This window comes from Mobula hypostoma, assembly GCF_963921235.1.
Source record: "Mobula hypostoma chromosome 13 unlocalized genomic scaffold, sMobHyp1.1 SUPER_13_unloc_1, whole genome shotgun sequence".
Classification (NCBI taxonomy): domain Eukaryota; kingdom Metazoa; phylum Chordata; class Chondrichthyes; order Myliobatiformes; family Myliobatidae; genus Mobula; species Mobula hypostoma.
Window position 1 is genome coordinate 181,112 of NW_026948145.1, and position 14,134 is coordinate 195,245.

Sequence of the window (14,134 nt, forward strand, 5' to 3'; positions counted from 1 at the left end):
TTATCTAACAAAGGATATGCTGGCATTGTAGAAGGTCCGGAGATGTTCACAAGCATGATCCAGAAATGAAAGGGTTAACATATGAGGAGTCTTTGATGGCTCTGGGTCTATATTCACTGGAGTTTAGAAGAATAGGGGGGTGGGGGTTCTCATTGAAACATTGACATTTGACAAGGTCTTGCATGGGAGGTTCATCAAGAAGATTTAGCTTCTAGGCATTCAAGGTGAAGTAGTAAATTGGATTAGACACTGGCTTCGCGGGAGAAGCCAGAGAATGGTAGTAGATGGTTGCCTTTCTGACTGGAGGCCTGAGACTAGCATATGTGTCGCAGGGATCAGTGCTGGGTCCATTGGTGTTTGTCATCTATATCAATGATCTGGATGATAATGTGGTTAACTGGGTCAGCTAATTAGGGGGTCTCCAAGATTAGGGGGTGTAGTGGACAGTGAGGAAGGCTGTCTGGGCTTGCAGAGGGATCTGGATCAGCTGGAAAAATGGGCTGAAAATTGCAGATGTATTTTAAAGCAGACTAGTACGAGGTGCTGCACTTTGGTAAGACCAACAAGGATAGGTCGAAATTGGTGAGGACTAATTTGGAGTATTGTGTGCAGTTTTTGTTACCTACTTGCAGGAAAGATGTAGACAAGGTTGAAAGAGTGCACAGAAAATTTACAAGGATGTTGCCAGGTCTGGAGACCCTGAGCTATAGGGAAAGATTGAACTCCAGTTAGGACTTTATTCCCTGAAATGTAGAAGATTGAGGGGAGATTTGATAGAGGTATATAAAATTATGAGGGATATAGGTAGGGTAAATGCAGGCTTTTTGTACTGAGGTTGGGTGGGACTACAACTAGAAGCCATGGGTTAAGGGTGAAAGGTGAAAAGCTTAAGGGGAACGTGAAGGAAAATTTCTTCACGGACAGAGGTGTGAGAGTGTGGAATCAGGTGCCAGTGCAAGTGGTACATGCCAACTTGGTTTCAATGTTTAAGAGAAGTTTGAATGGATAGTTGGGGTATGGAGGGCTATAATCCAGGTGCAAGTCGATGGGTATTAGCAGTTTAAATGGATCAGCATGGACTAGATAGGATGAAGGGCCCATTTCTGGGATGTATTTTCTATAACTATGAAACCTATTGAATACTTGTCGGCATTAATAGAGTGGATATAGAGAGGATCTTCCCTATAGTGGGGGTCTCGAACCAGAGGCCACCTGCTCAGAATTGAGAGAGGTCCATTTAGAACAGAGATAAGGAACTCTTTCTTTGGTCAGAGGGTGGTAATTCTGTGGAATTCATTGCCACAAATGGCTGTGCAGGCCAAGTCAGTGGGCAGCTAGGGTGGAGGTTGATATGCACTTGATTAATTAGGGCATCAATTTTATAGGAGAATACTGGAGAATTGGATTGAGAGGGATAATAAATCAGCCATGATGGAATGGTAGAGCAGACCCAATGGGCCGAATGGCCTGATTCTGCTCCTGTGTCTTATGATCTTCAGGCTCCTCCTTGATGGTAGCAATGAGGACATGTCCAGGGTTGTGAGGGTCTTTAGTGATAGTTGCCACCTTCTTGAGGCACTACCTGTTGAAGATTTCCTCGGTGGTGTGGAGGGTTGTGCCAGTGATGGAGCTGGCTGAGACTACAGCCTTCTTCACCCTCTTGCAATCCTGTGCATTGCAGCCTCCATACCAGGCTTTGATGCAACCAGTCAAAATACTATCCACTGTTCATTAATAGAAACTTGTGTCGTACCACATCTCCTCTCAATGTACTAATCAATCTCTGATCTTGGCTCTAGGTTCATCTGCCTTGTCCATAATACTTCTTACATTGAATCATTATGTAAGAAAATTTACAAGGATGAACCCCTTCAGACAACCATGAACCCCATGTATCCATGAACTTCCTATCAGATAAGACCATAAGAGATAGAAGCAGAAGTAGGCCATTCAGCCCATTGAGTCTGCTCTGCCGTTCCATCGTGGCTGATCCTGAATCCCACTCAACCACATACACCTGCCTTCCCTCCATTTTCAATTGGTTTGTCCTGTGTTTCTGTGATACCATTCTGGAGAAACAGTGTATCATTTCTTAATGCATGCATTATTAAATGACAATAAAAGAAGACTGCATGTCCTCATAATCTAATCTAATCTAATATCCTTTGATGCCCTGTCTGATCAAGAAACGATCAACTTCCGTCTTAAATGTACACACAGACTTGGCCTCCACCTCAGTTTGTGACAAAGCATTCTATAGATTCACTACTTCCTGGCAAAAAAAATTCCTGCTTATCTCTGTTCTAAAAGGTCATCTCTCAATTTTGATGCTGTGCCCTCTTTGTTCTGGATAGCCCCACGACAGGAAACATCCTCTCCACATCCACCTTATCTAGTCCTTTCAACATTCAGTAGGTTTCAATGAGATTCCCCCAACATTCTTCTAAATTCCAGTGAGTACAGGCCCAAAGCTGCCAAATGCTCCTCATATGTTAACCCCTTCATTCCTGGAATCATCCTCATGAACTCCTCTGGACTGTCTCTAATGACAACACATTCTTTCTGAGATACGGGGCCTAAAACTGTTAACAATACTCCAAGTGCAGCCTGACTAGTGTCTTATAAAGCCTCAGCATTATCTCCTTGCTTTTATATTCTATTATCCTTGAAATAAAAGGCAACATTGCATTTTCCTTCTTTACCACAGACTCAAGCTGTAAATTAACCTTCTGGGAGTCTTGCACGAGGACTCCTAAGTCCCTCTGCACCTCTGATGTTTGAACCTTCTCCCCATTTAGATAATAGTCTGCACTATTGTTCCTTTTACCAAAATGCATTATCATACATTTTCCAACACTGTATTCCATCTGCCACATTTTTTCCCATTCTTTCAATGTGTCCAAGTCCTACTGCAATTGCACTGTTTCCTCAGTACTATCTACTCCTCCACTTTTCAAGGTTTCAAAGGTACATTTAATGTCAGAGAAATGTATACAATGTACATCCTGAAATACTTTTTCTTCACAACCATCCACAAAAACACAGCAGTGCCCCAAAAAATGAATGACAGTTAAATGTTAGAAGCCCAAAGCCTCCCCCCAGCGCCCCCCTCCCACGCATAAGCAACAAGGCAACAATCCCCCCTCCCCCACTAGCAAAAAAAAGCATCAGTGTCCCCCACCGAGCATTCAAGCATGCAGCAAAGCACCAATAAAGATGCAGACTTGCAGTACCCCAAAGACTACTAGATCACCCAGTATTCGATATACTACAGGCTCTCTCTCCCGCTAATAAGGGAAAAAGAGGTGTTTCCGTTTCACAGAGAGAGGGAGACATAACAAAGAACTCACTGATTTATGATGTTAAAAGTCCGTTGCGTCACTTTTTCTGAGCTCTGTGCCTAAAGAATTCTGGTCTCTGGGCACACAGCCAGCAGCCAGCTTGCTGCTTTCGATATACTGTCTCCCACGACACACCGAATTCCTGCAGAGGCATCGACCCTCGGTACACCCATCTCCAGCACCGCAAAATCCCGGAACTCTGAAGCCGAGCTCATCTCCCAGGCCGCATCCTTGGCATATCGAATAACGGCCAGTCATGAAACCCTGAGAGCGGGTCCTATTCCCTAAAGAACCGAAGTCAGCGCTTAACTCCAGGTCAGGGTCTTCAAAGGAACCCTGAAAGGGAAAAATAGATATTAAAGATAGAAATAGTGCTGCTTCCACAGATGCAAGCAAAGCAGTTGCCATTATCCAAACTTTGCCACAAAGACATCAATTCCATTATCCAAATCATTGACAAACAATGTGAAAAGTAGCAGTCCCAATACTGACCCCTGAGGAAGACCACTAGTCAACAGCAACCAACCAGAAAAGGCCCCTTTTATTCCTAATCACTGCCTTCTGTCTGTCAGCCATTCCTCTATCCATGACAACATCTTTCCTGTAACACCGTAGGATCTTATCTTGTTAAGCAGCCTCATGTAGCACCTTATCAAATGCCTTTGAAAATCCAAGTAAATGACATCCACTGCCTCTCATTTGTCCACCCAGCTTGTTACTTCCCCGAAGAACTCTATCAGATTTGTCAGGCAAGATTTGCCTTGACAGAAACCATGCTGACTTTGACTTACTTTATCATTAGTTTCCAAGTACCTCGAAACCTCATTTTTAATAATAGACTCCAACAATTTCCCAACCACTGATGTTACGTTAACTGGCCTATAGTTTCCTTTTTTTTGCCTTCCACCCTTCTTAAACAGTGGAGTGACATTTGTAATCTTCCAGTCCTCCGAGACCATGCCAGAATCAAGTGATTCTTGATGGATCATGACCAATGCATCTGCTACTTCTTCAGCAACCTCTCTCAGGACTCTGGGGTGTCGTCTGTCTAGCCCAAGTGACTTATCCATCTTAAGACTATTAGCTTGCCTATCATTTTTTCCTTTGTAATAACGATGGCATTCACTCCTGCTCCTTGATACTCATGGACCTCTGGCACATGGTTAGTGCCTTCCACAGTGAAGACAGGTGCAAAGTACCCATTAAGGTCATCTGCAAACAACAGGAATTCTGCAGATGCTGGAAATTCAAGCAACACACATAAAAGTTGCTGGTGAACACAGCAGGCCAGGCAGCATCTCTAGGAAGAGGTGCAGTCGACGTTTCAGGCCGAGACCCTTCGTCAGGACTAACTGAAGGAAGAGTACGTTTCAGGCCGAGACCCGAGACTCTTCCTTCAGTTAGTCCTGACGAAGGGTCTCGGCCTGAAACGTCGACTGCACCTCTTCCTAGAGATGCTGCCTGGCCTGCTGCGTTCACCAGCAACTTTTATAAGGTCATCTGCCATTTCTTTGTCTCCCATTACTACCTCACCAGCATCATTTTCCAGTCGTCCAATATCAACTCTTGCCTCCCTTTACTCTTTATATAACCGAAAATATTTTTGGTATCCTGCTTTATATTATTGGCTAGTTTGGCCTCATATTGCATTTCCCACCTTCTTATAGCTTTTTTAGTTGCCTTTTGTTGGATTTTAAAAGTTTCCTAATCATCCAACTTTCCACTCACTTTTGCTACCTTATATGCCCTTTCCTTGGCTTTTATGTTGACCTTTGTCAGCCACGGTTGCCTACCCATGCCATTTGAAAGCATCCTTCTCTGTGGGACATATCGATCCTGTGCCTTGTGAATATTCTAAAAAAAACTTCATGACGCATGACCTAACCTCTACCTTCTCAATCCATCCACTGCTCAGGGTCCCACCTCCCAGCCACACTAGTTCACCTTCCCGAGGTCTTCGGATTCTCCTTTACCTTCTCTGCCAGGGATATCTTAAGTCCCCTTTTTGCCCTCACTTGTTCTCATCTCCCTATACCTGACCCATGTCGTCTTCTTTTTCCCTGACCTGAGCCTCTACATCCCTCATCAACTCGGCTTCCAATATCCTACAGCCTTGCCTTTCTCTTTAATCAGAGTATGTTATCTCTGAACTCTCTTTTTCTCACTTTTAAAACTCTCCCACTTGCTAGGTGTCCCTTTACTTGCAAGCATCCTGTCCTAATCAACCTTTGCAAGCTCTTGTGTAATGCAATTGACATCAGTACCATCACAGTGCTGATGAAGGACATTGAACTTGAGCACCAGTTCTATTATATTGAAATAACTAGAATTCAAAGTATTTTATTATCAAAGTACATATATATCACCATATACAATCCTGAGATTCGTTTTCTTATGAACACACTCAGTAAATCCAAGAACCTAACGGAATCAATGAAAGACCATATCCAACAGGATGGACAAACAACCAATGTGCAAAAGAGAATAAACTTTGCAAACTCCAAAAAAAAGAATTATTAATAATAAAGATAATAAATCAGTAAGCAATAAGTAAGCAGAAGATGAGATGAAGAGTCTGGAAAGAGAGTCCATAGATTGTGGGAACAGTTCAGTGACGGGGCAAGTGAAGTTCTACCCCGGTTCAGGAGCCTGATGGTTGAGGAGTGATAACTGTTCCTGAACTTGGTGGTGAGAGTCCCCATGGCAGCAGCAAGAAGAGAGCATGGCCTAGGAGGTGGCGATCCCTGATAGTGGAAGCTTCTTTCCTGCTACAGCTCACCCGTGTAGATGTGGTCAGTGGTGGGGAGGGTGTTACCAGTGATGGACTGGGCCATATCCACTGATTTTTGAAGAATCTTTTGGTCAAGAACATTGAAGTTTCCCTACCAGACCATGATGCAACCAGTCAACATATTCGTCACCACACATCTATGGAGGTTTGTCAGCTTTAGATGTCATGTGGAATTGAAGTCACAGGTCCCACTGACCAATGGTGCCTACTGCTTACACCTAGCCACTTTCCCAGCCATATTTGCAGTGTGAGCCCCCTCTCCAGTCGGGCCATCCACATACGGCTGCGCTGGGCACACTGAACAAGTTCTGTCTCTCCCAAGCCCTGGGCGTTGTGGCAATTCCAGTCAATGCAGAGAGTAACTCAGACATGTTGTCCCCAGCACTGGGGAAAAGTGGAGGATGACCTTCCCACAACAACATACACAGAGGAACACTCCAGCTGTCCTCCCTCCCAATGCAGCCTCTCCCCACTCACCTCACACCTGCTAATGTGGAGTTGGTTCCCCCTGGTGGGATGTGGGTGGCAGAGCTTGTGGAAGGAGTAGGGAGCGAGGGGACTCGGTAAGGCTGACGTTGAGAATGCCGATCTCCTGGTCTCCCTCCAGCACTGCGAGACAATCGGATCTCCCTGGTCTACTACTCATGGCACGAACTCACCATCAGCATCAGTAATATGAGCTTGAAGGATGAGGGCAACTACACCTGCTCCATCTTCACCAAGCCTGTCCGCACAGCAGTGGCGAGAGTGGAGGTCTGGGGTAAGGAACAGTCCCATTGTGTTTGACCCGTGTCCTGGGAGTGTGTGATGGGACAGTGTAGAGGGAGTTTCACTCTGTGTTTGACCCGTGTCCTGGGAGTGTGTGATGGGACAGTGTAGAGGGAGTTTCACTCTGTGTTTGACCCGTGTGCTGGGAGTGTGTGATGGGATAGTGTAGAGGGAGCTTCACTCTGTGTCTGACCTGTTCCCTGGGAGTGTGTGATGGGACAGTGTAGAGGGAGTTTCACTCTGTGTCTGACCCGTACCCTGGGAGTGTGTGATGGGACAGTGTAGAGGGAGTTTCACTCTGTGTCTGACCCGTACCCTGCGAGTGTGTGCTGAGACAGTGTAGAGGGAGTTTCACTCTGTGTCTGACCGGTGCCCTGGGAGTGTGTGATGGGACAGTGCAGAGGGAGCTTCACTCTGTGTCTGACCCGTGTCCTGGGAGTGTGTGATAGGATAGTGTAGAGGGAGTTTCACTCTGTGTCTGACCCGTGTCCTGGGAGTGTGTGATGGGACAGTGTGGAGGGAGTTTCACTCTGTGTCTGACCTGTGTCCTGGAGTGTGTGATGGGACAGTGTAGAGGGAACTTCACTCTGTGTCTGACCCGTGCCCTGAGAGTGTGTGATGGGACAGTGTAGAGGGAGTTTCACTCTGTGTCTGACCCGTACCCTGGGAGTGTGTGATGGGACAGTGTAGAGGGAGTTTCACTCTGTGTCTGACCCGTACCCTGCGAGTGTGTGCTGAGACAGTGTAGAGGGAGTTTCACTCTGTGTCTGACTGGTGCCCTGGGAGTGTGTGATGGGACAGTGCAGAGGGAGCTTCACTCTGTGTCTGACCCGTGTCCTGGGAGTGTGTGATAGGATAGTGTAGAGGGAGTTTCACTCTGTGTCTGACCCGTGTCCTGGGAGTGTGTGATGGGACAGTGTAGAGGGAGTTTCACTCTGTGTCTGACCCGTGTCCTGGGAGTGTGTGATGGGACAGTGTGGAGGGAGTTTCACTCTGTGTCTGACCTGTGTCCTGGAGTGTGTGATGGGACAGTGTAGAGGGAACTTCACTCTGTGTCTGACCCGTGCCCTGAGAGTGTGTGATGGGACAGTGTAGAGGGAGTTTCACTCTGTGTCTGACCCGTACCCTGGGAGTGTGTGATGGGACAGTGTAGAGGGAGTTTCACTCTGTGTCTGACCCGTACCCTGCGAGTGTGTGCTGAGACAGTGTAGAGGGAGTTTCACTCTGTGTCTGACTGGTGCCCTGGGAGTGTGTGATGGGACAGTGCAGAGGGAGCTTCACTCTGTGTCTGACCCGTGTCCTGGGAGTGTGTGATAGGATAGTGTAGAGGGAGTTTCACTCTGTGTCTGACCCGTGTCCTGGGAGTGTGTGATGGGACAGTGTGGAGGGAGTTTCACTCTGTGTCTGACATGTGTCCTGGAGTGTGTGATGGGACAGTGTAGAGGGAACTTCACTCTGTGTCTGACCCGTGCCCTGAGAGTGTGTGATGGGACAGTGTAGAGGGAGTTTCACTCTGTGTCTGACCCGTACCCTGGGAGTATGTGATGGGACAGTGTAGAGGGAGTTTCACTCTGTGTCTGACCTGTTCCCTGGGAGTGTGTGATGGGACAGTGGAGAGGGAGTTTGTGCTGGGACAGTGTAGGGGGAGTGTGTGATGGGATAGTTTAGAGGGAGTGTGTGATGGGACAGTGTAGAGGGAACTTCACTCTGTGTCTGACCCGTGTCCTGGGAGTGTGTGATGGGGCAGTGTAGAGGGAGCTTCACTCTGTGTCTAACCCGTGCCCTGGGTGTGTGTGATGGGATAGTGTAGAGGGAGTTTCACTCTGTGTCTGACCCGTACCCTGGGAGTGTGTGATGGGACAGTGTGGAGGGAGTTTCACTCTGTGTCTGACCTGTTCCCTGAGAGTGTGTGATGGGGCAGTGTAGAGGGAGCTTCACTCTGTGTCTAACCCGTGCCCTGGGTGTGTGTGATGGGACAGTGTAGAGGGAGTTTCACTCTGTGTCTGACCCGTACCCTGGGAGTGTGTGATGGGACAGTGTAGAGGGAGTTTCACTCTGTGTCTGGCCCGTGTCCTGGGAGTGTGTGATGGGATAGTGTAGAGGGAGTTTCACTCTGTGTCTCACCGGTGCCCTGGGAGTGTGTGATGGGACAGTGCAGAGGGAGTTTCACTCTGTGTCTGACCCGTGCCCTGGCAGTGTGTGATGGGACAGTGTAGAGGGAGCTTCACTCTGTGTCTGACCCATGTCCTGGGAGTGTGTGATAGGATAGTGTAGAGGGAGTTTCACTCTGTGTCTGACCCGTGCCCTGGGAGTGTGTGATGGGACAGTGTAGAGGGAGCTTCACTCTGTGTCTGACACGTGCCCTGGGTGTGTGTGATGGGACAGTGTAGAGGGAGTTTCACTCTGTGTCTGACCCGTACCCTGGGAGTGTGTGATGGGACAGTGTAGAGGGAGTTTCACTCTGTGTCTGACCCGTGTCCTGGGAGTGTGTGATAGGATAGTGTAGAGGGAGTTTCACTCTGTGTCTGACCCGTGTCCTGGGAGTGTGTGATGGGACAGTGTAGAGGGAGTTTCACTCTGTGTCTGACCTGTGTCCTGGAATGTGTGTTGGGACAGTGTAGAGGGAACTTCACTCTGTGTCTGACCCGTGCCCTGAGAGTGTGAGATGGGACAGTGTAGAGCGAGCTTCACTCTGTGTCTGACCCGTGTCCTGGGAGTGTGTGATGGGACAGTGTAGAGGGAGCTTCACTCTGTATCTGACCCATGTCCTGGGAGTGTGTGATGGGACAGTGTAGAGGGAGTTTCACTCTGTGTCTGACCTGTGTCCTGGAGTGTGTGATGGGACAGTGTAGAGGGAGTTTCACTCTGTGTCTGACCCGTGTCCTGGGAGTGTGTGATGGGACAGTGTAGAGGGAGTTTCACTCTGTGTCTGACCTGTGTCCTGGAGTGTGTGATGGCATTGTTTTTTGTGTACATCAGCTGTTCCCAAGAAGCCAGAGATTTCGGGATACCGTGGTCCGATTGCAGAAGGACGGACGATCACACTGATGTGTAACACCACAGGCAGTAGGACACTCCCCAGCATCCATTGGTTCAAGGGCAATGAAGAACTGCAAGGTGAGTGCAGGCACTCTGGCATTCCTCTCCACGATAGTGCCGAGGGCACCTGACTCCGGAGTAAGGGCACCCTATCCCATCGGCAGTGATGGGGTGAGGGGGAGTGTCGGTGAGCACCTGAAACACAAGGGGGAAAGATCGCGGAGAGCAGGCATTTCGGAGTACATACCACAGCCGTGGGGGCACATTGTGGAATAACGAGTCAGGGAATCAGAAGATATAGGGACCAGTGAGGGTTGACTGGTGAAGGCACAGAGGGGGTGGAGGGGTTTACGGAGACATAGAGGTGCCTCGGGATGGGGGAGATTACAGAGATATGGAGGGGCTGGAGAGGGTTAGAGAGATAGGGATGGTGTAAGGGCCAGAGGGTTTTTTAGAGGCTAGGACAGGTGTGGGGGCCAGAGGGGATGGCAGATAGGGATGGGTGTGGGTGTAATCTGTCTCTATTTTATTGGTCTCTTCCTCTTTCTTTTTCTCTTCTCTGTTTTCTCCCACCATTACACTCTCTTTCCTCCCTCTACCTCTCCTTGTTCCACCCTCATTCATCTTCTTCTGCTGTCTTCTTCTTACCTTGACTCCTCCCCTCCTTCCCTCCTGCCCTCCCTTCCACCTTTCCTCCCTCTCTCCCTCCTGTCCTTCTCCACTCATTCCCTCTGAACCCTATCCCTTGGCCTCCATCCTCCCCACTCCAACACTCCTCTCTCTGACTCCCTTCCCTCCCTCTTGCTCACTTTACTCCTCCCCTCATTACAACCCCCATTCCTCACTCTCCCACCTCCCTACACCCCTCTCTCCTCTCACCCCTCTCACTTCCCCCTCCTTCCCCTGTCTCTCCACCGCTCACTCTCTCCTCCCCCATCACTTTGCCTCTCCCTGCTCCACCTTGCCTACTCCACCTACACCCTCCTCCCCAATGTCACCCACCATCTATTACCCCCAACGCACTCCCTGTCCCTTCGCAACCCCCTGCCCCAGGTTACTCCATCCACCAGGGGGAATCCACTGACCAGCAAACCTCTGTTCTCAGCCTGGTGAACATCACCGTGTCACGGGAGGACAACGGTGCCCTCATCATATGTGCACTGGACCAACCGGCCATCGACAACAACGACTACAAGACACAACAGAAGATTGAAGTTTACTGTGAGTGTCCACACTGCTGCCTTATCGAGAATCACCCTACGCTCTCCTAAAACACCCCACCACTTCCCACTCACGCCAACCATCCACACTCCAAATGGACCCCATCCATTCCCATTCACTCCCACCGACCACAATCCCTACAGACCCCATCCATTCCCATTCACTCCCACCGTCCATAATCCCAATGGACCCCATCCATTCCCATTCACTCCCACCGACCACAATCCCTACAGACCCCATCCATTCCCATTCACTCCCACCGTCCACAATCCATACAGACCCCATCCATTCCCATTCATTCCCACCATCCACACTCCCAACGGACCCCATCCATTCCCATTCACTCCCAATGGACCCCATCTGTTTCCATTCACTCCCACCTGTCCACACTCCCAACGGATCCCATCCATTCCCATTCACTCCCACTGTCCACAATCCCAACAGACCCCATCCACTTCCCACTCACGCCAACCATCCACACTCTGAATGGACCCCATCCATTCCCATTCACTCCCACCGTCCACACTCCCAATGAATCACATCCCCTTCCCATTCACTCCCAACAGGCCCCATCCATTCCCATTCACTCCCACCGTCCACAATCCCAATAGATCCCACCCATTCCCATTCACTCCCACCGTCCACACTCCCAACAGACCCCATCCATTCCCATTCACTCCCACCATCCACAATCCCAATAGATCCCACCCATTCCCATTCACTCCCACCGTCCACACTCCCAACAGACCCCATCCATTCCCATTCACTCCCACCATCCACAATCCCTATAGATCCCACCCATTCCCATTCACTCCCACCGTCCACAATCCCAACGGACCCCATCCATTCCCATTCACTCCCACCGTCCACAATCCCAACACACCCTGCCCTCCTTCCCATTCAATCCCACCATTCACACTCCCAATGCATCCCACCCTTCCCCTTCGCTCCCACTGTCTAACTGATACAGGACAGTGCAGAGGGGTCTCCACTCTGCTTTGAATCTGTCTGCCCTGGGTGATAGTGACATCAGAGATTCCTTGCACCTCTGAATTATCCCCATATCCCCCTTCCACAGACACTGGCCTCCAATGTATGACCTTGGGGTGGATTTCTAGGGAGGGACCATAGAACATTCCTGCATAGGAACAGAAGGTCCAGCTGGTCTGTTCTGACAGAGGTGCCAAATTAAACTTCCTCTCTTTGGTCATATTGCTCTGTTCCACGCTTCTTCACATTCTGATTTAAAATTCTCTGAAGCCCCTTCACCGGGCTCGAATGGAAACTTGACTCTTTGCTTGCCCCACTAACAGCACAGGAGTCTGCAGTGAAAAGCCACCTTTCATGAACAACAGGCGTCGATGGTCGGTATGGTTTGGGGTTCAACCAAACAGGAACATTGCGATGTTCTGATTAAAGGAACCTTGATTTGAGTGAATACTGTATAAATACTGCCCATACCCAATTGTTGATCGGCAAGAAATAACAAACTGTACACTCTATAAAGCTATAAAGAAAGTATATTTACAAAATTCCGTTTTATCAAGCAGTTAGTAGGAAAAAGAAAAGGGAAAAAATAAAAGGGCCCATTACGTAAAATAAAAGGACACAACATTCCTAAGTTGAGCATCATAACCGTTTTATCTTGAGCTGAAAACCCAAACATGGTATAGCAGGACACACTGCTTCTACAGAAAGCTACTAAATTAAATACCCTACCACATTAGCAGTAAAAATCTTACCATGCCATTACACCTCTTGAACACTATGATCACCATTTGCTTCCATTACCATATCTGGCAACCCTTTCTCAACACCCACTAGTCTCAGCGTCAAAGACAAACACGCCTCCATCACCTCTAAATTTTCCTCCTCCCACCTTGAATGCATACTTTCTGGTGTTTGATATTTCGACCCCAGGAAAAGAGATTCTGTCTACCCATCCTGTCCAACACTTCAGAGAAAAAAGCCCAAGTTTGCCCATCCTCTCCTCGTAGGTATTAACTTCAAATCCACCATAATATCCTGGTGAGCCTCTTCTGCAACCTTTCCAAAGTCTCCACACCCTTCCCCTAGTGGGACAATTGGAACTGCACACAGTTCCCTGACCAAAGTTTTCTATTGCTGGAACATATCTTGCTGACTCGTGCAATAAATGTTCTGACCAGTGAAGGCAAACTTGCATACACCTTTACCACTCTACCCACTTGCCACTGGCATGGCCACTTAAAGAGAGCTATGGACTTGGCTGCCAAGATCTCTCTGTACACCAGTCCCTTTGAGAGTTCTGACATTAACTGAGTACTTTCCCCTTACATTTGACCTCCTACAGTGCAACATCTCACATTTGCCTGGATTAAATGGCATCTGCAATTTCTTCACCCATATCTATTGATCTATATCTTGCTGCATCTTTTGACAACCTCTTCACTGTCCACAACCTTACTAACCTTTATGCTGCCTGTGAACTTACTAACCCACCTGCCTGCATTTTCATCAAGGTAATTTTTATACATTACACACAACAGAGTGTGTGGACTGGTTAGTGTAACACTGTTACAGTATCAGCAACTTCCCCTACTGTCTGAGAGGAGTTTTTTAACGTTCTCCCCATCACCACATGGGTTTCCTCTTGGTGCTCCAGTTTCTTCCTGCAGTTCAAAGACACTCCAAAGGGTGAGGAGGTTAATTGGGCAGCAGGGGCTCATTGGGCTGGAAAGGCTGTTACCATGTTGTATCCCTAAATGAATATATAAAACAGAGATCCCAACACTGACCCCTACAGAACACCATTAGTCACAGACTGCCAGCCAGAATAATGTCCCTCCATCACTATGCTCTGTTTTCTCTGGGCAAGCCAATTCTGATTCCAAACTGCCAAGTCACTATGGATCACATGCATGTTAATCTGTACCAGCATACAATGAGGCCCTTACCAAAAGCTTTACTGAGGTCCATGTGGACAACATTCATA

At 48.3% G+C, this 14,134-nt stretch overlaps 1 protein-coding gene across 1 annotated transcript in view; it reads left to right on the forward strand.

Moving 5' to 3' along the window:
- The window catches only part of LOC134341275 (cell adhesion molecule 3-like), a 51,137-nt gene that overhangs the window by 10,869 nt on the left and 26,134 nt on the right, over positions 1 to 14,134 (forward strand). The window contains exons 3-5 of the mRNA XM_063039138.1: positions 6,740 to 6,892; positions 9,880 to 10,017; positions 10,993 to 11,160. Of these exons, the coding sequence (XP_062895208.1) occupies positions 6,740 to 6,892; positions 9,880 to 10,017; positions 10,993 to 11,160 (459 nt within the window). The remainder of the gene's footprint in view (positions 1 to 6,739; positions 6,893 to 9,879; positions 10,018 to 10,992; positions 11,161 to 14,134) is intronic.